Source organism: Toxotes jaculatrix, chromosome 11 (genome assembly GCF_017976425.1).
Source record: "Toxotes jaculatrix isolate fToxJac2 chromosome 11, fToxJac2.pri, whole genome shotgun sequence".
In the NCBI taxonomy this organism is placed as follows: Eukaryota; Metazoa; Chordata; class Actinopteri; family Toxotidae; genus Toxotes; species Toxotes jaculatrix.
This window is the reverse complement of record NC_054404.1, coordinates 7,013,055-7,037,843: the sequence shown is the minus strand read 5'-3', so window position 1 is coordinate 7,037,843 and position 24,789 is coordinate 7,013,055. Positions and strand designations below refer to the sequence as shown.

The 24,789-nt window shown below is 41.4% G+C and overlaps 1 protein-coding gene across 1 annotated transcript in view; it reads right to left on the bottom strand.

Annotated features, from left to right (window-relative positions):
* Positions 1 to 24,789, bottom strand: part of sdccag8 (SHH signaling and ciliogenesis regulator sdccag8) — a 71,337-nt gene that overhangs the window by 24,934 nt on the left and 21,614 nt on the right. Inside the window, exons 15-16 of the mRNA XM_041049203.1 lie at positions 20,295 to 20,403; positions 18,764 to 18,895 (exon numbers count right to left, since the gene is read on the bottom strand). Coding sequence (XP_040905137.1) covers positions 18,764 to 18,895; positions 20,295 to 20,403 — 241 coding nt within the window. The remainder of the gene's footprint in view (positions 1 to 18,763; positions 18,896 to 20,294; positions 20,404 to 24,789) is intronic.

The following is a 24,789-nucleotide window of genomic DNA, read 5'->3' as shown; positions in this document are numbered from 1 at the left end:
TGAAAAACACCCCCACACCATGATGCTGCCACCACCATGGTTCACTGTTGGGACTGTATTGGATAGGTGATGAGCAGTGCCTGGTTTTCTCCACACATACCGCTTAGAACTAAGGCCAAAAAGTTCTATCTTGGTCTCATCAGGTGTTTTTTAGCAAACTCCATGCGGGTTTTCATGTGTCTTGCACTGAGGAGAGGCTTCTGTCGGGCCACTCTGCCATAAAGCTCTGACTGGAGTGGAGGGCTGCAGTGATGGTTGACTTTCTAGAACTTTCTCCCATCTCCCGACTGCATCTCTGGAGCTCAGCCACAGTAATCTTTGGGTTCTTCTTTACCTCTCTCACCAAGGCTCTTCTACCCTGATTGCTCAGTTTGGCGGGACGGCCAGCTCTAGGAAGGGTTCTGGTCATCCCAAACATCTTCCATTTAAGGAACCTTAAGTGCAGCACAATTTTTTTGTAACCTTGGCCAAATCTGTGCCTTGCCACAATTCTGTCTCTGAGCTCTTCAGGCTGTTCCTTTGACCTCATGATTCTCATTTACTCTGACATGCACTGTGAGCTGTAAGGTGTGTGGCCTTCCTAAGTCCAATCAGTATAATCAAACACAGCTGGACTTCAATGAAGCTGTAGAACCATCTCAAGGATCATCATAACATCATAGTATAGTAAGTATAGAAAAAACATCATAGTATAGTAAGGCTTCAAAATCGGCCAAAAAAAATCATACTTTAGAACGGCTTCAAAATATGCCAAAAAACGTCATAGTATAGTATGGTGGAAAAATACTTTCCTCCTGATGAGAAGTGAAATAAAATTCTTTATACCGTAATTGTCTTTTGATACTTTATTACAAAATAAGGTTTACAGAGTAATCAATTTCTGCAGAAAGATCAGAGCTAAAGCAGCACCAAATGCTACAGAGGTCTGACCCCAGGTTATTAGTTCCGACTTGTGCTTTTTTCTCACATACCAGGAAAGCAGGGATGGCAGGGAGACAAAATAATCTGAAGGTCAGAGATAAAGTGTAAGTTGTGCTCGGAGGCACTGGAGACATAACAGGTGTCTTCACAATGTACAGTAAACAAAGTACATTAGGCCACTACAGGTCAAGTATTTCACCCAGAATTGAATATTAGACTTTATAAGAATATACAAATGCTTGATAAAACAGTATATGGTTATATGATAAATTGACATTACAATTCCCCCTTTGGCCATAAAATGGCCACACCAAAGTATATACAAATTTATCATATCAGTGACTACATTCCTTTGGGTTTAAGTAGACACATCATTAGCTGATAAATGTTAAAATATGCATTTAGCTGTTTTTTGTTGGACACAGACATCCTTAGGTTGATAGCAAGCTGGGGAAAGATACAAAAACTCAAAACATCAACATCATCATCATCACAAAGAGGAGGAATCCAATCAGTAAAGAAATCAGTTGGGTTTTCAACATCTGACAGAAGACGAGTCTCAGCCAGAGAGACCATCTGGTGTATGACTGACCTATCAATAGACCTTACATTGTTGCTCTTGTTGGTGACAGAGCTTTACTCTGTAGTCACTTCATTGGAGCTTGGCACACTACTGGTGGAGGAGGGCACTCTTTCACCCCTCGCTCTTATATTGCAGATGGTTCCAACACAGCTGAAGGTTAGGGGTAGTGCACGTGCTAGTTGTCTTCCTCAACATCTGGATGAGTCAATTTTCCCTAGACCATTATTGTGGGTCTAGAGAATTTATGTCGCCTTCTTTGCTTTGATTCTCTGGTGGCTGGTTGTCGGCCTTTGGTTCAGGAACCCATTTGCAGTGGCTGGCGTGTACCCATGTGGCCTTCTCTGTAACCTTTACAGCTGTCTCAGTGGTCAGCAGAACCTGGAATGGGCCCTGGAATCGCCTTTGTTTCCAGTGACCGCATCTGTGATGGGAACCCAATCTCCAGGCTGTAAGTTGTGGAGGACTGCTGTGGCTGCAGATGGCAGGGCACTTTTCACCTTTGAATGAAATGCTGACAAGGCTGTAGACAAATTGGCAGAGTGTCTCAACATAGCATCATCACATGCACCTGTGGTAAGGGGAGGATGTCTAACTGGACCTACACCTGTCTGAGGGGGTCTACGAAACAAGAGTTCAAATGGACTCAAACCATGTTTATTCCTGATTCGCGTGCGGATTTGGAAAAGCACCAGTGGAAGTGTTTTAACCCACGAAAGACCAGTTTCATCACAGCATTTAGCAAGTTTTGCTTTAATGGTCCAGCCAAGGAACTGCAGCTTTTTGAACACGGAAGTGATCCTCACTGCTCAAACCTTCAACTCCCCCCTTGTGCCCAACGTTAACTAAGCATTGCTTACTGTCCGACGATGTTCATTGTTTGGTAGCTTCACACCACGCGCACATGCGTGAATTCAATGACGCAAATTCGTACGCGAGCGTGTATGAACCAACTTTAGAAAATTAAATGAGGATCGATTCAGAATAGGAGAATTGATTTTATCAACACAGCTCTACTCTTCTGTAAAATATTTGATACATAAATTAGAAAAAGAAGATTTCAGATGATGAGAAAATATAAATTAGGAGAGAAGATGAGTTTGATGTGTGGCTACTGAAAAAGCAAATACAAAAATCTGTCACTGCACTGATGGGATTACAACAACAGGTTATGCAGGCCCCAAACTAATACTATAACATATCCATGAGAGGAGGAACGACTAGTCGATTAATCAGTTGATCCACAGAAAACAAACTGATAACTATTTTGATAACTCATAAATCATTTCAGTAATTTAGACAAAAATTTGCTTGTACCAGCTTCTGCATTGTCAGGATGTGAGGCTTTTCCTTGTCATAATAAACTGAATATTGTCAGGGTTTTGAACTGTTGGTTGATTTAAATTCAGACTGTGGGAAATGAAAATGGGCATTATTCACTCATTTCTGACAATGGATAAAACGAACAATCGATGAATCAAGAAAAATATTCTGCGGATTAATCGACAATGAAAATAATCGTTTGTTGCATCCACTAATGTGAAATCACAAGCTGTGCTCTGAGGGACATCAAACACACAAAACTTTACAACACTGCAGCTGATATTAAAACTTCATCAACTGAAACTAACTTTTTCTTTCTAACTCAAACTGTGGCACTACGTTCATGTTTCATCAAACTTTAGTTCCTCCTTCATTTCATCGCATCACGAGACAACAGCATCAAGTGACACCAAAGTCAAAATCAGCAGAGGTGGAAAAAACACTCACATTCTTTACTTGTTAATATTAATGGATCAGTTCTGAAGTAGCATTTTATTGTTGTAGCTGGTCCTTGTGCAGCTAGTTTCAACTATTTCATATATATAATCAGGTTGTTTAGTCAAGATGTAACTCACGAGATAAATCTGGGAAGTTGTGAGATGATTAATGGGGCTGGACAGAAAAAGAAAAAGTTCTGCTACATAAATCTGAATTCTTGTTTAGGAAATTTTCTCTAATCTTTGCATTTTGTGAAATATTAAACAATTATGCCTGCATGGGACTTAAAGAGTTATTTAAATGAGACCATCTGTGAAGTAGAGCTGCAAACAACTCATATATCTGAAACCTGTGTTAAGAGATTCAAAGTAAACACAGCATTTTTGTTTGTTCTTTTTTTTGTCAAGGGTTTTGTATTTTACTTTATAGGCAAAACATATTATTTAATGTAAAATCTTAATTTTAAAAAGTAACTAGTAACTATCTACAGCTGTCAGATCAGTACAGTATTTTCCTCTGAGCTGCTGTGGAGCAGAGTAAATCCTTCCACCACTGCACATCACTACACCCTTTACTCTGACAGGCCTGTCTCAAACCTATGAGAGAGAAAATATAACTCAAATATTTGTAGTTTTGGGTGAACTGTACTTCATTTTGCTGTTTTCACTGTGTGATTACACAGGTCACGTTAGTCTAAAAAGCTTATGTGATATATTTGTTCCTGAAATACAGGAAAGACACAACAGCACAAGCAGAGGACATGTTGACTGTTTGTATTTTCACTGGACTCTGAGTGAGTGTGTCTGAACAATGGATCAATTGATCAGTTCGCTCAGTATTACATTATATCACCAAATATTCAAACAGTCTGGTCTGGTGAGAAAGTTGTGTGAGTGTTGTGTTATTACTGGTCGATGTCCCAATTAGTGTGTCCCCTCTGACACAGCCGCTCCTGCAGACAATCAACTCTTTCACTGGTGCGCTGGGATTAGACACTGTGTGTGTGTGTGTGTGTTTTAGGGAGGTGCTGTTTTCCAGATGGGGTTTGGGAGTAAGGCTGTATGAATAGTATGTGTACGGAGTATGTGGTTGGGGGGTGGAGGTGGATTGTTAAGATATTTCCCACCAGAAGCCCATTATTTCATTCATTCATCCATCCATTCAGTAATTCCCCTCTGTAATGTAGCAGTGAACTCATTCACACACACATACACACATACACACACATACACACATACACACACACACACACACACACACACTCCTCCTGATAATGAGACAGAAGAAACTTTCAGCACTGGAATCCACATTTGCATATTCAACCAGCCGTCCATATTTATCCATATTTCTCGTTTCGTTGTCTATTGACAGCATCCTACCAGTTGTTTAAGTTGTTCTAAAACTCACAAGTGAAAACATGTTTCATACATTTTTGCAAATCTAACTATAAATGGACAAATTTGTACTTTCTCCATAACTGCTCATCCGATTGACTTCAAACTTGGTGGGTGCACCGCTGAGGAACCAAGGAAGTGCTGTGTCGACTGACGTTGTTTGGATGACGCCGTCAAGAACCCTGCAAGATCGATTAATGCAGGCCAAGCAATCAGCCCCTATTGACAGGCACATGCTGAACGGGCACTACACTAGTTTGTTAAAAATCAAAACCTAAAATCTCTAATTTACCAAAGTATTCAGAGCCTTTGCTGTGGCGCTCCAAACTGTGGTCAGGTGCGCCCTGCTTGCTTTAATTTTCTTTAAGATGCGTCTAGGACTTGACTGGAGTCCACTTGTGGCAAATTAAATTTGTTGGACACACTTTAGAAAGGCACATACACCTGTATATATAAGGTCTCATAATTCACACTGCGTGTCAGGACAAAATCCAAGCCATCACGTCCATGAAATCTATGCAGACCTCTGCGATAACACTGTAGTGAGGCACAGATCAGGGCAGGGATATAAAATCATTTCTAAAGTTCTGAGTGTTTTCAGGAGCACAGTGGCCTCAATAACTGTGAGATGGAAGAAGTTTGGAATCACCAGGACTCTTCCTAGTGTTGGCCAAGCTGAGTAACAGGTCAAGGAGAACCATGGTCAGGAGGGTGACCAGGAACCTAGTGGTCAGTCTAACAGATCTTCAGAAGTCCTCTGCAGCAAAGGGAGAACCTGCCGGAAGGATGACCGTCTCACCATCCATCAATCAGGCCTTTATGATAGAGTGATTAGACAGAAGACAGCCTGGTTGGAGTTTGCCAAATGGCATTTAAAGGAGAGCATGAAGAGGAAGATTCTCTGGTCTGATGAGACAAAAATTAAATCCTTTGGAGAGAAGCATGGTGGTGGCGACATCATGCTATATGGGGGTGGGCTTCTCAGCAGCAGGGACAGAGAGACTGGTACAGATTTAGGGAACAGAGAGGTTCTTGAAGAAAACCTGCTCCAGACTGAACGCAACCTGAGGCAGGGACGGTTCCCCTTTCAGTAAGACAAAGACCCAGAGCAAAGAGCCAAGAAAACGCTTGAATGGCTTTGGGACAAGTGTCTGACTGTCCTTGAGTGGCCGAGCCAAAGCCCAGACTTAAAGCCCATTAAAACATCTGTGGAGAGACCTGAAGATGGCAGGTCACGGACACTTCCCCTCCAGTCTGACAGAGCTTGTTCTCTTCTCAAAGGACACTTGGAAAAGAGAACATCACGCTTTGGCCGAGCTGCTCAGAGCTTGTTTGCAGCCTGTGACGAAGAATCACAAGTAAAAGTCTGTTGGATATAAAATTTTAAAAAAGCTTTGAAAACCACAGCACTCTGTCTTAACATGAAATATTATTGAGAATAATCATCTTTCATTGTTTCAACAGGTTCAGAAGGTGACAAGTAAGGCAGAAATAATGTGTGAGATAAAGAGGAGGAGGATGAAGAGAGTTGTGGCTCGGGGCAGAGGGAGACAGAGAGAGGTAGCTAGGGGGGAGACAGATGCCCCTGCCCTGCTGGTCATGTTGGCAGTGGCAGGGCTGCATTCGTGTGACAGACGGGGGAGGCAAACATCCCAACTCTCCACCACAATCTGCTCCTTGCTCTCCCCCCACATTGTCCTCACTCTGCCCTGCGCTGTTTCCACCGCAGGGTTTAATCCCTCTTTTTTAGGAACCCCCCCTCCTCCATCATCATCAAGTGTCTCAGCATGCGTTTTCATCACCAACAGTCCTCCCTGCTTACACCCAGCTATAACCTGCCCTCCCTGAGTTTTCCTCTCGCCAACCAAAGGCCCGTTGGGCAGTTTATCTCAGACCTGGAGGCTCTGTCCAGTCCTGGAGGCTGAGGGCGATGAGTCCCCTCCCCGCCTGGTGTTCCTGCAGTCGCCTGCCAAGCTGTCCTGACCAACCACCCCCTCTGTCCCTCCTCCCACTCTCCCTCCTACGCCATCACACAGCACCACAGCATGACACAGCAGGGCACTGCCACGTCACACAATAACACACACACACACACAGAAAGAGCCCCGCAGTGAGTGAAGATACAAGATACAGACACAACTGATGTGCCGCACACAAAGTGCAGGAGATATGAGCTACACACACACACAGTAGAGGACCTAAAGGTCAGAAATAGAGCCTGTTGTTCTGAGGCTGTAAATGTTTGATGAGGGAAGTGTTGAGAATGCGTCGACTGAAGGCCTTTAGCTCCACACCAAACTAATCTGTGTCACGCTGAGAAAATGCCAATCCTCATCCAATCACAACCTCTGATCTTTGTGCGTGTAGATGGACCAAACGAAACAATATTCTCTGGAAAGAGAACATGGAGCAGCCAAAAGATTTTGTGATGATGAGTGACCTGCTCTGAAAGTTCTGCCAGCAGAGATAAATGAGACTTTGTAGAGAGGATTTATTCACTTGTTGACTGAGTTGAGTTTATGAAGTTACTTCTCTGAGATGAACAACAACTTGCTGACAGAAGACGACGTCCTGCTGAGGGAAACAAAACAGAATCTACCGTCTCTGAGGAATTCATGATCTGATTCTGATAATAACTTCAAAAGGATCACTTCACCCGAAACATATTTTGTCAGTTACCTTTTGAGATACCTAGCCATAAAGATAGTTTTGTTTTTTCTCAGCCATAGAAAAACACAATAGAGTCGCTTTTCTATGTAAAATCCATGTGCACCTTGTTTCTAAGAGCAAACTAGTTTTCATGTCTTTATGGTATTTTTACTGGTGACACTGGTTTTCCATTTCCAGACAGAAACTGAAGCACTACCCAGTAAAACATCCAAAATACAAGTCTTTAGGAGAAATAGCACCAACTGTACAAAATTATCTGCAAATGAGACAAATTTCTGTAGCTTTAGTCCAAACGCTGGTGCAAAATGCCAGCAGGCTCTCAGAAACACCAGTCTAACAGTAAGCGAGCTGAAGAGGCAGCCAGTAAATCAGCTGGTCAGGTCGTGGCCTGAGATGTTTAAAGCGGCTGCAGGTTGTAAGCTGCAGGTTTATGTAATGCAGTAACTAAAGCTTTGACCCTGGCACACACATAAACAACCACACACACACACTTTGTCTGGCCAGAGAGCTGCCAACCTCTGGCCTTCTTATACAACACACACACACACTCTCTAATCCGCCTCTTGTCTCACCTTGCTTACCCTGCCTCAGAGGGCTGTGTGTGTGTGTGTGTGTGTGTGTGATTATGATAGCACTCCTTCCAGCAGCTAAAGCAGAAAATCCAATAACTGGCCTCTATCGACTGGCACACTCATTAATTAGGGCTTAATACGGCTTAATGCTCGGGCACTGTCCTACACTAACTCACACACACACACACACACACACACTGCAGGCTGGCTCGCCTCTGCCCGCTGCCTGGAACTGGTGAGGAAAGAAGGAAGCTTGGATGGACTGACGGATGAGCTGATGGCGAGACAGATAACTGGATGTTTAAGTCAGGAGGATCTGCAGTCGGTGAAAAACAAGGCTTGACAGTTTGTGGTGTCGGGTGAGGTGCGGGACGGGACAGGGCGGAGGAAGGACGAGAGAAACAAAGAGGCTGATGGCTCCAGCTCCAGCCGTCACCTCCCTGCTGCTGGCCTGGCTGGCTGTGATGGGCAGCGGAGGGAGGGTGGGGGTTAAAGAAGCAGAGCCTGCCCCCACTGACCTGGTGAAAGGACACCACCTGCTGGATCCCATGGTTTACTGACACACACACACACACATACAGACAACAACACCTACATGGTAATAATTCCTCAATTATGCATTAAAAATACCTGAAACAGCTTCCAGAGTGGGTCGTGCTAGTAAGTGTGTATTTTGCTCTCCAGCAGACATAATAAACACAAGTTTTGCTGGGAGGCAGTTTGCAGTAATTTCCCCTGACAACCCGATAATCAAACCCTGCTCACAATCTGCACCTCGAACCGCCGCGCTCTCTATTGACTGCTGCTACTAGGGAGATTAATTACAACACACACACAGACACAGTTACCTCTCTGTGGTATACATCAGTCGTAGCCCACAGCTAGTGTCTAAACTCTGTGTGTGTGTTTGTTTGTGTTTGCATATTTATTTACAGGTGGAAGCATATCTCCTAAAGGCATGGTCCAAAGGGAAAGTGCTAACGTCATGTTAGAGAAACAGAGACACCGTAGTAGAAAAAGAGGATCTGGAAGCAGGTTTTCAGGTCTGTCATTCAAAAGACCCATATGAATGTGTGTGTTTTTATTACTAAACCAATAGGCTAAGTGGAGCGTTTCACTTTAAGAAAATCTTTACTGGACACCCCATACATTATCAAAATGACCAGAGAGTAAACTAATGTCTAATTGTACAGTCTGTGTGTGTTTCCTAAAATAACCACCCAGCATGGATTATACTGAGGGAAATTATTAGATTAAGTATAGAGAATTTTCATTTATTAGCAGGAAAATAAACCAAAGAAAATGTATGTGAAGACGAACGTGGGAAATAATTAGAGAGGATATTTCAACTGTGCTCCTGTAACGAGATCTGCAACGAGAGAGACATAGGACAACACATACACACTCTCTCTCCTTCATACACTCACACTCACACACACACACTTCAGAGACAGAAAAAAAGGGAGAAGTCAAATAGGATTCTGGAGGAAACAAATGTAAACGTCAGCTCTAACCCTAAAAGATAATGAAAAAATCTTAACTCCAAACACACAAATACTCGATGAACTCGAGTGCATGTCTGTGCGTGTGTGTGTGTGTGTGTGTGTGTGTGCGTAGCATGCAGGGGGCCTAGGGGGTGAAGAATGCAGGCAGACGGCATTGGCTTGCCTGGTTACAACAACACTGCCAGGGGCATGAAGGCTGCAGCTGCCACACACACACACAAAACCATATTTTGCCCAATCCCAGCCCACCATCGCCACCCTCACACCCCAGCGCTCTAGCTAAATCTTGGCTGGCACACAACTGCACTCAAGAATGTGTGTGTGTGTGTGTGTGTGTGTGTGTGTGTGTGTGTGCCTGAAGGCCATACCCCTCTTCCTCTCCACCAACCTGTCACGCCAGTTGTTGCTCTTGCTAACATGCACATTTGACATGGGAACACGATTGGTGACACTGTGTTTTGATCAGGATGAGACCCACACACGCTCCCTCAGTTTGTTTTTTTCTTCTTTTTTGTTATTGGTTTTTTACTGTTTAATAATTTACTGTTACTTGTCCTTTCCAGAAACTTGACTGACTGGTCCCTTTCAAACATGATCTCTACTCTGTTAAAGTACCGGCAACTTAACCTACTTTTCCTTAAAGGTCACTCCAGCTGTCTGCCTGCTCCTACATTTTCCTTCGTAGATCAAGTCACACTAACAGACACAAGATCAGCATCTAACTGTCTGTATATACACACAGGTACACAGATTATATATACCAGTGCTGAATTCCTAAGGCACCACTGCAGTGTAATAAATTGCACATTTAATCATCATTTCTAATGCACAGATAAATCAATTTTATTCCGTATTTTTTTCAGAGATGTGTTTTTGTGTAATTTGTTATATGATGTAGAATTAAATTCATCCATTCAACGGCAAAGTCTATTTAAATATTCAACTGTCCTTCACGCTACCTGTCTGAAGGATAACAATTCAGCAAAACGCTACAAAATCAATAGCGTGTGAGCAGATTAATTAAAACAGAGCAACTTCACTTTAACATGACCAGGTTACCTACAGGTCCTGAAAAATCTTAAAAAGCACTAATTTCAGTTTCCAAAAAGAAAAAGGCCTTAGAGGGTGGTCAAAAGTCTTAAATATCAAAAAAAAAGCAAAAGTCCTACATATTTCTGTTGCCTGCAGTAGACATTAATGCCAGTTTTACTATGTTTTTGCATCTGAATGCTCCTACTAAAATGAATTTGAATGAATTAATAATTTGGAAATCAATTTTAAAATCATCTATGAAGCAGTCTGTGTGAGAACTGAGAAAAGTCTTTCCTCACCACTGTCCTCCTGCAGTGCTGAACGCTGTGATGAGAAGGAAGAAAAGATTTTTAGACGTTACTACTTTTGTGTGCCAGATGCCGATCACACGAACGCTGCAGCTCATCTGCAACTGTCCTCTCAGGTTTACACAGTCTACTCTGAACTTTTTTCCATAATGGAACATGTATGTGTGAGAGCCAAAAAGCCATTACTTTAACACGGCAGAAATCATATATGTAACAAAATAAAAATGTATTTATTATCCATGGCATAGTGAAGCTGGTGAATACGTGTTAAATTTTTCTGTCTATAAAAAGTCTTTAAGTCTCCAACCAGCATCTATTTGAGTGTTTCCTGACTCTGGCTTAAAATGAATGAAAATGTTTTTGTGCCTATATTTTGGAATAATTTACATCTAAATATTTGATCTTTCACTTAAGCTGAATTTTTTTTTAAGTTCTGAAGACTAACTCACTTCCATCCCTTCACTTCTCTTTACAATTTTTTTTTTTTTTTGGTGATTCATTTTATCAATAAAGTGTTGTTGCTCTTATGTTTGTCAGTTTGATATTTGGTGCTAAATGATTTTACTGTGAAGCACTTTGGAAGCACTTTTGTTTTGAAATCTTTTCTAACTCACAGGTTTTATGTTTGAAAGGTGCAACTGATTCACGCGAGTAAAGATTTCTTAATGACAATTTTATTTAGTAAGAAATCATCAGTGAGCTTTCATGAATATAAATCTTTCAAAGGAATGTTTCAATGTTTTTTAATGTTCTCACCCATTTACTTTACATTACAGCTCCATTTTTTTTTGGTTATTGTTTTAAATTTTTAGATTTAAATTCAAATTAAACTGAAATCAATTTGCTGTGATTTGAAACACTCTTCAGGTTTGTTGGTCACTATGAATGAGTTATGTTACTGCTGGAGGAAAATGTAACTGTAACAGTTCATTGAAATGAAAAGTCTGAATGAAAAGCACTGAGTGATTGAAATGATGTTACTCTGAAAATATGATCAGATGAATCAACTGATCCATGGATGACAGAAAAACATTTAAAAGTCTAAAGTACTATGGTTTAAATTTGAACAATGTTAAGTACTGTGATAAGATTCCTTATATATAAGCTACAAGAACCAAAAAGCTGTTGTGGGCACTAAACTCTTTTACCACTTCATTAGCTGTTTCACATCATTATCAATGAAAAAATGCTGTTAAAATAAAAAGCAAATCACAAAATCTTTGAAACTTGTTCTACTGACCTGTCAGGTCGTATATTATCACAACTTTAACAAGCTGGCTAATTAAGGCATCAGTCAAATTAGCTCAACACACAGCTGCATTCAGTGTTTGGACAAACAGACCAGAGCTCAAGGTGGAAACCTTTTTTAAATACTTCCAGCTGATAATCTTTTTTTTATTATTTATTGGATATAATTTCTTCTTATTTACAATCGTAACGGTCAAACCACATGTAGATCTGTCTTTCCTACTGTCTAAATAAAGAATATAAAGATTAAAAGTAGAGACAAATTTCAAAAAATGAATAAATAAAAACTGGTAAATGGGAAAATCAATTCATTTGTTTGAACTAAACACCAAAGATCAAAAATGACCTTTGGTCTGAAGAAGTTTTTTGCAGCCCAGTGTTGGTTAACATTTTCTTTTTTTTTTTTTTTTTGTCCTTGGCAAGTAGCATGTTAAAACAGATTTGGAAAGTGTTTAGAAGAGATATCAGAAATATATTCTTACCCTGGTTTGGAAAAACAAAGCTGTAAACAGCTCTGGATGAGCACAGAAGCTGTCTCTGCTTTCATTTTGTGCCTGTATTAACAGAGGTTTCAGTGCTGCTGCAGGTTGTTATATCATCTATTCAATGTAAATGAGTTTGCTGCCGTGAGGCCTGCTGACTCTTTTCAAGTCTTGTGTTTGAGGGTTTGCTTTCCTGGCATTAAAGCGTTTCAGCTGTTGTTACTTCTAACATTTTTCTAAAGAAGGGGCAGGTGTTTCTGCACGACTTTTCTAGTTGTAGTTTTGTGAAGTAGTGTTAGCGAGTGTCACTGACTGGGGCTTGAGATGTGACGCTTTGCACAGTTAACGCTCCAGCTTGCAAGCCTCTGGCTACAGCCCGACATCTGAGCTGCAAATCTGTGCGTCTGTGTGTGTGTGTGTGTGTGTGTGTGTGTGTGTCTGTGCGTGTGATAGAGCTGTAAAGCCACCGTTTGACAATGCTCTTTCAGCAGGCCGCCCTGCAGTCGCTCCCGGCTACAGAAGCCAGCTGGGCAATGCAGAGATAGAAACGATGAGGAGAGGAAGATGAAGGAGGAGGGAGGACGACTGATCAGCGCCATCCAGAGGTAAGAACACAAGCGTGAGAGAAAAACAAAAAGAGATATAAGTATGAACTGTAGACTAAACTGTTCCTTTCTGTCTTATTGCAGTTGAGATTTCCTCACATTTGCAGGTGTTCAGTAGTTCACCTCTGAAAACTGTTTGTCCGTCAACAGTAAACCAAGTGCATCAATAACATGTATTTATTAATACAACTAATAATTCTGAACTTTACTTTTCTCACAATTATTTTTTTTACGTTTAACATTTATGTTTTTTGAGAGAAGGCTCAAAAAATGGACACGTCCAAAGCAGGACAGTGTAGACTAGCAACTGAAAAACAACAACAACAAAAAAAACAACTGATATTTCCATATTGTGCCTGAACATCTTTGTCTGCAATTTCTGCATCAACTTTTCTTCCAGGAAAAAAAAATATGACAAAGTGAAGGGGCTGCTGTTTTGTGAAAAATGAATGTGTCCGATTTTAAAAATGTATGAAGACAAAAAAAAAAAAACTGTGCATATGTGTTCAGTAAAAATGTGAAATATAAAAAGGTGACAGCAGTGATGTTAATATTAACGATCTGTGGAACATGAATGTGAAGCACAACGGTGTGTGTTAAAGCTGCACCTCACACTGGGCCTTCTGCATTGTCTTTGTCCCTGATTTCTCCACATCTCACTCTTTTATCATCCCTCCATCTCTCAGTACCTCTCAGATCACACACACAGTTGCAACTCATCATACACACAGATGCACGCAAACATACCCGTATACGCACGCACACACACACACACATACGCGCAGATGAGACAAATGAAAGCTGTCCTGTTTTCTTCGGCTCAGCTTCTGCCAACTTAATTTGCAAATGAAAAGTTTTGCAAGGAGCGTCCTTTTGCTTCTGGGGCGAGGGAGAGAAGAGGGTTGACAGAGGGTGTGTGTGTGTGTGGCAGGAGCCCAGATGAAGCAGCCCTCGCCCGGGGCTTGCTGTCCGCCTGCGGTAGCAGCAAGCCTGTTCCTTCTTCCCCGGCCCGCCGCGACCATTTGTTCCATTAACCAATCTCCTGGAGCCTCTGTTGCAAACACACACACACATCCACAGGCATACATACTTCAACAACTGCTTGCACAGCTCATGCCACACATGGCCCTCCATCCCTCCTCCATCCTTCACTCCATCCTTCCCTCCCTCCTCTGCTCTCCTCCAGACGCATGCACCATCTTTCTTCATGGAGGCCATATGGCCCAGTGAAGCCTGTGGATCTACAGGCACATCTGCGTATATGTTGCTGCTCTCCTTAAAGAGCTGCACCGTGAGCTGTGGGCTCACATAAACACTCACACACACATACCGTACGTGCACACACAGACGCACAGGGCTGACAAACACACTCCTGTCACTATGTGTGGTTAAGCAAGCGTTGGTGTTATGTTGGTCTGTCGTACATGTGTGTGTCTGTGTGTGAGAGAGTCTGTGTATGTGACCTAAGTGTGTACATGCGTAGTGATAATTGGTGAAACAGCCTGCGAACAGCTGTGGGGTGAGAAAAGGTTGCGTGGTGTTTGGTACAGAAAGCAAAGGGGAGGAGGAGAAGAGAGGAGGAAGAAGAAGAGAGGAGTAAAGTTGGAGAATAAAAGAAAGGCAAAGAGGAAGCGAAAGTGAACAGAGATAAGAAGAAGGGAGGAAAAGGGTGAGGTAAAAGGAGAAGAGAAGGGGCGAAAGGGCAGAGGGGAGGACGGTTACAGCTGAGAAACAGTGGATGTAAATCTTAAGCATGATCAGAAACAGCAGAGAAGTCACAGAGAACTTTTCTCTGCATTTTTTTTGCAAACATCAATCTGTGAGGAAAAAAATATCCTGGTCTCCAAACAGTCTTTATTTCTTGTTATATAAAGATATGACTTATTTTATATAAATAGAGAAATAATTATCGTTTTTTAAGGTGAACCCTGAGAAAAAAAGGTTGCGATTTCAGTACATTTGTTCTCAGTGCCAGATATTAATTCATTAATCGGTTTAATGAAATCATTATTTAAAGGATTTGCACTGAAAAAAAGACCTGCGCATGAGCAGGAAATGTTTTTTGAGCCATAATAACCTGCACAAGCGCTCCAGATATTTATCGATAGATTATCGATGTTTCTTCACAGTGGTGCTCACACTAAGATCTTTCTCTCTTAAATAATCGGCACTAAGCTCTTTGCTTTTGTCAGAATTGTATCAAGATATCTATCTGTTTAAACAAATCACTTAATAATGACGAGTCAAATTAATTTGTAAACAGATTTTGTCTCGTAATATCTAAACTTTGAATAAATTGTAAAATAGTACACGTCCATTTCCTGCATTTTCCTTTTTTCATCTATAATCTGGTTGGTTGTGTATGTAACTAACATCATCTGCCCTCACTGAGAAACTCATCAATCATCAGCTATCATCAATTTAAACTATTTAAAGTTATAAAAGAGAGATTTATTATTTTGTTTGTGTCTCCTCAGATATAAAAGAACCAAAAAAAATCTCATCATTCAAATTAAGATTCTAGAAAATAAAGTTGCAGACGGCTTGAAGAATTAAAATAAAATCTTTGCTGCAAATATTTCCAGTTGTGCTCACCTGTGTAAAATATACATTTAACTTAATAAGCCAAAATTTAAATATGTTATTTCTTGGGGGATGCTGATAAAAAAAAAAAAAGACATATAACCTTTAAAATAATTATTTACAGTAACTGGCTTTGCATCTTCCCTAACTCACTGCTCTCCTGCTCCATCTCTCCACTCTCCACCCTCTGTTCCATCCCTTCATTTCCAGGCAAAAAAAAAAAAAAAAAACAACAACACAGAAATAGTGAAATAAATAATTAAATGGTGCAGCAAAACATTGTGTGCTAAAACCCCTGTGTAGTTTGGCAATCAGCTTGCCCATGTAAAAATAAATCAAGCTGATTTTCCAAATGTTTTGTGCGTGGTGCGCTGTTGCCGCTCTTCGCAGCACAGATTGCAGGCCGATGGAGAGGCTGTGGGGAGGGGCGGGGCGCTGGATATTGAACCCACTTGCACCAGCTTGTTAACACGTACACCTTAACCCCCGAGCGGCACGGCAGGGCGCCCACCAAACGCTTGGGGCCTGAAGGGACCAACAAACATATACCCAATGTATGGACAAACACACAGACGCGCACACTGAGGATTACAAGAACACGGGTCCTATTCAGTACGAGAAGAGTACCATATGTAGAGAGACTGTTATATATGAATACGCACACAAGCATACTAACATAACTACACACACAAAAAAGAGAGAGCTACAAAGTTCAATCCTGTCTCTACAGCTTAATCACAAACAGTACTGTGGAACTCTTTTTTTTTTACTTGTTCATGCTAAAACCAATATGATAAACTTTTATTTTTGGTACAGTCACATACAGAAGAAAACCGTTTCAGTACCAGCTTCAACGTGGCTCATTGTAAATGTGAGTCATACCTCTCTCGCCTCCCTGTCTCTTCCTCATCTCTGTGCTCTACCTCCTTACAATAAGCCACCTAAAGAATACTACATAAATACCAAAAATCCATATATTTACTGATCAGAACTCATCGATGCATTCCCGAACACGCACATTTTCTACCAGAGGAATTATCTCCGAAAACCAAAGACAAAAATGTGGTCAAGCGGCTTAACAGTCGCGCCAAAAGTGACCTCATGTAGAACTGAACTCAAGAGATTTTTAAATATCAGGAGGATTCATCAACCAACTAAGTGTCAAAGCAGAAAATAAAACTCACTAAATGCCAAGAGTGATTATTGTGGTTCAGATGGGAGAAGAGAGAAGTTAGGTGCCAACTTCCCAGCCAATCCACTTTTGGCAGCCAGATTCCTACTCTGCTAAACCTCCTGAGAACATGCAATAGCAACCCATACACACACACACACACACATATACACACACACACACACAGACACAGACACGCAGACACACAAATACCACCGTAACATATGCACAGAAACATACAGAATATTCATACTTTACACTCCTTGACAACTTAGATTGTTTTTCTTTCTATGAAACACACAAAAAGAGTCGCACACAACCGGGAGACAGCTGTGACTTGGTAAACTTTGTTTTTTGGCAGCGTTTGACTGTCGACAGGTTAACACCGGTGGGTGGTAGACAATATGTGGTGTCAGTGATGGAGCAGGAGAGAAGGGTGAGCGAGTGTGTGTGTGTTTAGTTGTGTGTAAGAGGAAGGTGGAGTTGGGGGGATAGAGACCCTGCAGAGTGGGGCAACAACACCCACACACCCTTGCCCACATTGGCAGAGGCAGGCTGTACGCCAAGCACCCTGTGGAGACACACACCAACTGGGCTCCACACTTAGGGAGGAAGAGACCCCCGCATTGCGCTCACACGCTCTTCACACACATGTACAGATACTGTAGCATAAGCCAAAGATGGAAGCAGTTTTATCTGCAGCTTTTAGAAGTCAATATTTCCGTAATCACTCCCCAACTTTTACCCAGAGCGCTATATTTACTTATTGCCACTGTAGCTGAGTTTCCCAGTTCCAAGAGTAAAATGTGTGCACTCTGCTTTATATAGCCCTCGAAAGTGTCCACAGTGGAAAGAAGGATGTGGTACCAGTAGCATGTGGTCCATAAAATGTCAGAAAGCAGCTCAATATGCCCGTCACATCTTCACAAAGCTCAGGTTGACATCATTCAGATCACTTGATTTTGTTCAGATATTCAGTTTAGTATCACAGAGGACTAAAAAAAACAGCAAATATCCATAACTGAGAAGCTCACACTAGTGACTGATTATTTGATAAAACAGTTGCAGATTCATTTTCTCTCGATTGATTAGTCCTTTCAGCTATACTCTACTTTTTTAGAAACTCCTCACTGCAATGCTTGTGAGTTTGACAAACATGTAAATTACCGCTGTAATTGATCATTACGGAGAGAACTGTTGGAAGTGGAAACAGTGAATTAATGAATTATGGAGTGTTGTCTGACACAAGTTTGTCTACTTCCAAAAAAACTTGTCTCTGTCTGTGTTATTATAAAACTATAGCTTTATTGTCTCCAGTGCATTATGTAAGGAAAAAAAGTTGTGGTTTTTGATCAGAGAACAGTTCGACTGTGCAGCCTGATGAAGTAGAAACTGTCGCTGCTAAACAGACAGCGGGAGAATAAACAGCTGATGACACAAAAACCACTGTGTCGACAAATATTGAAACAACTCTTATAAAAAAATAAACATTAGATGTGCAGAAGATGGACTGTTTGTCGACAGATTGGGAAGAAAACCCTACTTTTTAGTAAGTCCTGCTGCCACATACCAGAGTGGAGAAGCACTAACTCCACCAAGAATTACGTTATTTTAATGATAAAAAAGGTTTTGATATTGATTCATGCATTAAAATACACAATGTGACAGACAATAATAGAATGAAGAATAAGTGTAATGTTTTTCATTCAAATAAAAAAAGGGGGGATAAATGTTTAAAAATATTACTGAAAACAACTTTATCTGAGCGATTAACAAATCATTGTAAAAATCAGGTGTTCATTTGCGAGGAAACCACACAACTAATGAGCAAAATGTCCCTAAAAATTTTAAAAGAATGAGCCAGAAAATATATTTTTATTCTGCTGTATGTACAGTGTAAGTAGTTGGGTGTATTATGTGTATTTTCCTACCTGTCCTTCATGCGCTGGTGCATGCGACCATGCTGGACACACTGCTCCTCCATGTTGGCGCATCGAGCTCTCAAACTCTTTACTGTCTCCTCTAGGTGCTGCTTCTCCAGGCCCAACTGTTCTAGTTCAGTCCTGCACACACACACAGCAGTTTAAGTGACTGCTTTCTACTAACCCTGTAAGTAAAGCTAATTGTATATTGTAGAGCACCTTTCAAGATCTCACTTCACAAAGTGTTTCATAATAAAAGAATGAAAAACACAAAATAGACACAATATAAATGTAATAAGTAAAAATAAGTTAAAAAAAAAAAAAATATATATATATATATAAATAAAACTCAGGATGAGTAGGATTTTTGTGATACACTGACTGATGGCAAACCAACTATTTTTAAGACAATTTTTTTTTTTTTGCATTTAGCCTCTATTTGGTGGCGATTAAAGATACTGACAGGAAATGTGGAGAGAGAAAGAAAAACGGGTGTGATTTGCAATAAAGCTCCTTGGCCGGATGCTGCAGTTATGTGGTAGGTGTCTTAAGCACTGGTCTACTGGACGTCCTTAACCCCATTTTCTGTTTCACAAGCTTAAACCGGCTAATCAGCAGGAGTAGGCCTCACACTGTGAGACTCATAATCAGTGAGCATAACTACCGAAAACAATTCATCCGACTTTTCTTATTCATCTTGCTGCAACTGTCTCAGTGTAACCTCACTCAGCCTGACTGAGGCCATCCAGCAGGACTTTAACCGCTACACTAGGCTTCAACTCCAGGAGCTCAAACAGCCCCAGGCACAAAACACACCAACACCACACTGCTGCTTGACTACGTGATACACACACACACACACTTCATAGCAGTGTGTCAGCATGTATGTGAAATCCTACACATAACGACACATTCAAGGTGATAATTATTGTGTGTGTATATATATATATGTGTAATTGCTATTGATGTCCATATATATGTATTTGCACGTGTCCTGTGGCTGGTGAGGCCAGTGCGGTCTGGCAGGGCCAGATTGGGGGCTGTCATGTGACTAATGTGCAGCACAGCTCCAACAGCTGACAGGACACTGGGCCCAGGGTCACTATCATACACACACATACAAGTACACAAACACACACACACATACACAGGCAGCCCAGATGGAGAGCTGTGCAGGCCTGCTGTGACTACTGTAGCATCAGGTTAACAAGAAAACAGGTCAGACTGGAAAGCAGTATGTAGTATGTTGACATGCTCTGTCCAAACAGCCTGAATAGATGATGCTTCGTGAAATGATGACATCCAACAGACAGAGGGAATAAACAACTGAGCAAGGGAATAAACCAGTGGAAAACAGAAGCTGTGTATATCGACACGAGTACATTTTAATTCGCCGTATGAAAATCTTTTCATGAGGAAATTGGCAGATGAATGCGTTCAGTTGTAAAACACTGATTCAGAAAGCAATTAATCAGTCAGTAAAAACATATACATAAACAAAGAAGAAGGGTGATGAAAGAATGAAAGAGAAAATAGTGACCTGCTGTTTTCTGTCACCTCTTCCAGTTTGGCCCCCAGTTTGCAGCACTCCTCCTTCAGCTTCCTAATCAGAGAATTCTGGGAACTCAGCAGGCCATCCAACTCTCCAACTGCAATCAGTCACGAGAGAACAGTCAGTTACGGTGACATTAACCATCGCAGGTGACTCCATGTAGCTGCACAGTAGCTCATAGAGGTTCAAGTAAAACAGACCTGCACTGAAGTTCAGATGTCGTCAAACTCAAAAAGCTGCTCGAGAGATCTGTTGTCACAGGACACCACCATCGACTACCTCCCTTTCTACCTAATAATCATCCCTTGATTAGCATATATGCAGGCGCTCTGAGCGCATGATTTCATAGCACAATTAACTGTTAAATCAGAGTTTCTGATACCATTAATTATCAGCAAGCGCTGTCTGTTGTCAGCATCAATAACTGCCAGTTTACACTTCACATAACCATTTACTGTGTACCCTTTACTACATGTACTGTATATAATATCTACAGTATCCACTGTAGCTATATAGTATGTCTATAGTAAATCCTCACCTGACCTAAACTAAACTGAGCTAGTCCCAAGTAAACTAACTTTTCAGTTTTTAGGCTCACTGTCTACTTTTTACTAAACTCAAACTTCTAAAACTGTGGCAGTAGTTGTTTGCCACCTGCTTCTCATCAGTACTGAACATATCTTGAAATTAACTGCTGTTCCATCTAAAAAAAGACAACGTCCGTAAAAAGACATGGGTAGACATAGAGAAACATTTTTATAACAGTGTGAAATGTTGGCTAAAAACTTGCATAATGAAATAACCACTAAAAAAAACTAGGGAGGCCTAACAGAGTAACTGTAACTGCAGTGTGACAAAACAGACACTGTAATGGGCATTAACAACAAAATCTCAAAGGACATGTACTTATGACATTCTGTCTTTAGGACTACACTGCCTGACAGAAATAACTTTTTTCTCAAAATTATATTTATAATTATAAGATTTTTTTGTATTAGAAAACCAAATCAATTAAACTGTAAAGTATTTGGACAGAAAATATTGGTGGATGATTCACAAGCCCACACAGGGATACACATAACAAAAACCTGATGTCACACAAAAGTTAAATCACACTTTTGTTATCAGTTGTAGTGTAGTACAGGACTGTGATGAAGTGCCAGAGGAGATTCTTTGTCACAATGAGAAGGCCAAAACTGTGACTAGGATTTGTGTGATGCTTGGTGATCTGCTGATTTTATGCCCAAAAAAAAGTTATTATAATTTTTATTTAAAATTCACAGATTAAAGAAAGCTGCAGAACAAAATTAAGTTTGAGGTTATTCCTGCTTCTTAGTTTCAGTGTACCGTTCAGACTGTGTGTGTGAATTAAAAAAAAGAAAAAAAAAAACTGCCAAATAAAATTGCATTATTCATTATGTTCATGCTTTCATTTATCTGAAGTAACAATTTAGGAGAAAAAAAAAGTTTATATATTTTATTAGTGGTAAGAAATACAAGTTTAAAAAATACTTAGCTTAGGGAGAATCATGGTTATTTCCGTTAACTCATACATTTCAAAGAGCAGGCCAACCAAATGGCTTCACATACCGGAGGAAAACATTTACCTTGAGCGGAACAGTGAAATCTATTGTAACATACACTGCAGTGAAAGTGAGATGCATATGTCTCTTTGACTGTATTCCCAAAAATGCTTTTGTCGACATTAGAATCAAAACTGTTCAAACACCAGGAGGAAATGTACAGAGAAAAACAGAAGAACAGAGAATAGAGAGAGAGAATGGAAATATAAAGTGTGTGAGTAGGGTAAAACGAGACGGAGAAAGAGAGGGGATTGTTGTTTGAAAGCACTTTCTTTCTCCTTTCCACCCTTCCTGCCACGTCCTCAACCGCTCATGGGGGCCTCTTTCTGAACAATCCAACACTGGCCTTTCATCATTCCTTTGAAATGATCCACGTTGCTCTCCAACATATGTCTGCTCTTTTAAAATAACAATGGCTGCCGTTTGGATTGAGGGAATGATCCACCTGCTCCAGCATTCTGTTACAGTCAGCTGAAACCAAAAACACCAAGGACTTGCAGTCTTTGAAAAGTAGCTCAGTTTTTTTTTTTTTTTTTAAACGTACAGCAGATATTTGGGGGGGGGGGGGGGGGGAATAGAGGACGAGCCATGAAGGTAGATTTCTGCGGTATGATGAATAACATTTACCTGCAGGTTGAAAGTTGACTCTACACTTTTGTCATCTCTATGTGTTAAAGTTAAAATACAAAGGAGGAAATTCTGACTGGAAGAGGTGTAAAGGCCAGTGCCCACTGATGTTTCATTCCCAGCCTGGAATGTGATTTTATTCACTTTTTACTGGCTGCACATTGAGCCTCCAAAGTGAGTTACTACTAACCTTTTTTTTTTTTTTTTATTCCACTCTATACAGTCTCTGTCTTCAGATCACTGCCATAGATAATGCATGGGGGGGGGGGGGCAGAAACTGGATGCTACAGAGAATAGAACTAAACTACACAAACTCACAGACGTGCACACACACGTACACCCAACAAAGTTTGGTCAGTGCTGGAAAAGTTGCATGAAGAATGCTAATTAGCTGAACAGGCTTTGAATGCGTCTGGCCATGCGTAGTCCAAAAAGAACCCTGGGACACAGAAACACAGCAGAACTGGCACTGGAAACAAACAGAGGAAAAATGAGGGAGGGAAGAGGCATGGCAGGGGAGGGAGGGACGGAGAGAAACAAATATCTGATATCATCTAGAGGCTGCTCTGTACGCATTTACTCAAAAAAGAAACATGAAAAAAAAATCTGAAAAAAAAAAAGGTGGGAGGGAGCGGAGAAGAAGGGAGAGGGGGATGGATGGATGGAAGGACAAACGGATGGACAGAGAGGCGGGATTTGGAGAGCAAGAAAGCTAATTATCCAGCTCGTCTGTTGAGTTGCACGGGGAGAGGAAGTGATGCGAGCTACTAAAGGACGTCCACCCCTCCATCCCCTCCCCATCCACAGTTTCCTGCTGTGCTCTGATGTCAGCTCTCTTTAGACAACATGTGTGCTGCCGACACGCGCCAGAAACAGACCCTTTGTTTATCCCCACCCCCCTTCCCTCCCTCCATCCAATCCTCCCTCTATACCCTCCATCTTTGTTCTGTGTACCAGCAGGCTCCCTGTTTGTTGAAGTTAACCACAGGTAAATAAAAAGATAGGAGAAGGGAGGTAGGGAGGGAGGGAGAGAGAGTAGCTGAGGGTGGGTGGTGGGTGTGGGGTGGGGTCCAGATGGTGCAACAGATGTGCTAGCAGCAGCAGCTCTGCTGTGCAGGCAGACAGGGAGCTCTGAGCTGGGTCTCTCTGCACTGCTCCCATCACCTTCCCTCCGCTCTGCCCTGCTATTCACTCTTCTCCTCTTGTGGCTTCTGTTTTGCTCTTTTTGCTTAGTTCTTCTCTTTTGAGATCACTCAGTCCTGTTCAGCTCAGATGATTTGTGTTCCTGTGCGTCCCCTCCCACTCTGGTCATGTTGTGACAGAGGTCAGCAAGGTGGCACAGCAAGAAGGAAAACCATCCTTCAGCTGGTAGATGCAGGTTCAAGACCCTGTTCCAGCAGAGATCCACCCTGCTGAAGCGTCCTTGAGGAAGAGACAGAAACTGTCCCAGCTTGAGGGCTGTGATTCTTTAGCTGACCCTGATCATCTCTGTTGTTTTGCACCATGCAGTTCTGGGATGTTCTGATTCGGTGTGCTCCGTCCTATTCACTTCTGCTTTATACTCCCTTGCTCACATCACCCTCCCATCCATGTAAGACAACTACTATACCTATGTACTACAACTATATGCAAATTAGAGTACTTGCTGCTGTGTAACGGTGTAGAGATGCTCTCAAGTGTGTGTGGCTCTCCGGTGACAACTTTTTAACACTGCCCTTTGGGAGGTCTGATTCCAAATGTCCACCGGATGTGGCTCCATCATGGCTGCTGTATACAATCTGTTGCCATTGTAGCTGGTGTGCCAACGGCTGCCACGAGACATAACTGAAACTTCTCAGCAGAGTGAAATTTACTTAATGGATTTAATGTGTAGTGGTGCATTTCAGTATTTACTGACTCTGTCTTAGCACACACAGACGAATGAACTGCAAACGTGTATTCAATACATTTGTAAAAAAAAAAAAAAAAAAATGTTGGGAAAACGAAATGTTTTGCTGCTGCAGGACAGACTACATGAAAACGATCGACATCTGAAATGAGTCCTGGGAACCTTCGAAAGGCGACAGAGATGTAACAGAGCTGTGGCACAACAAAACCATGATACATGACTCTACCATTAAAAGGCAGTTTGCTGATAAGCACAAAATGGAGGGCAAAAGAAAAGTGGATTTTAGAGATACTTGGAGGATGAAAGGATCAGATGTATTGGATAAAGTCAGACAGGTGGGAAGGAGACAGTGAGCCGTGACAAGTAAACAGTATTTTACGCCAGG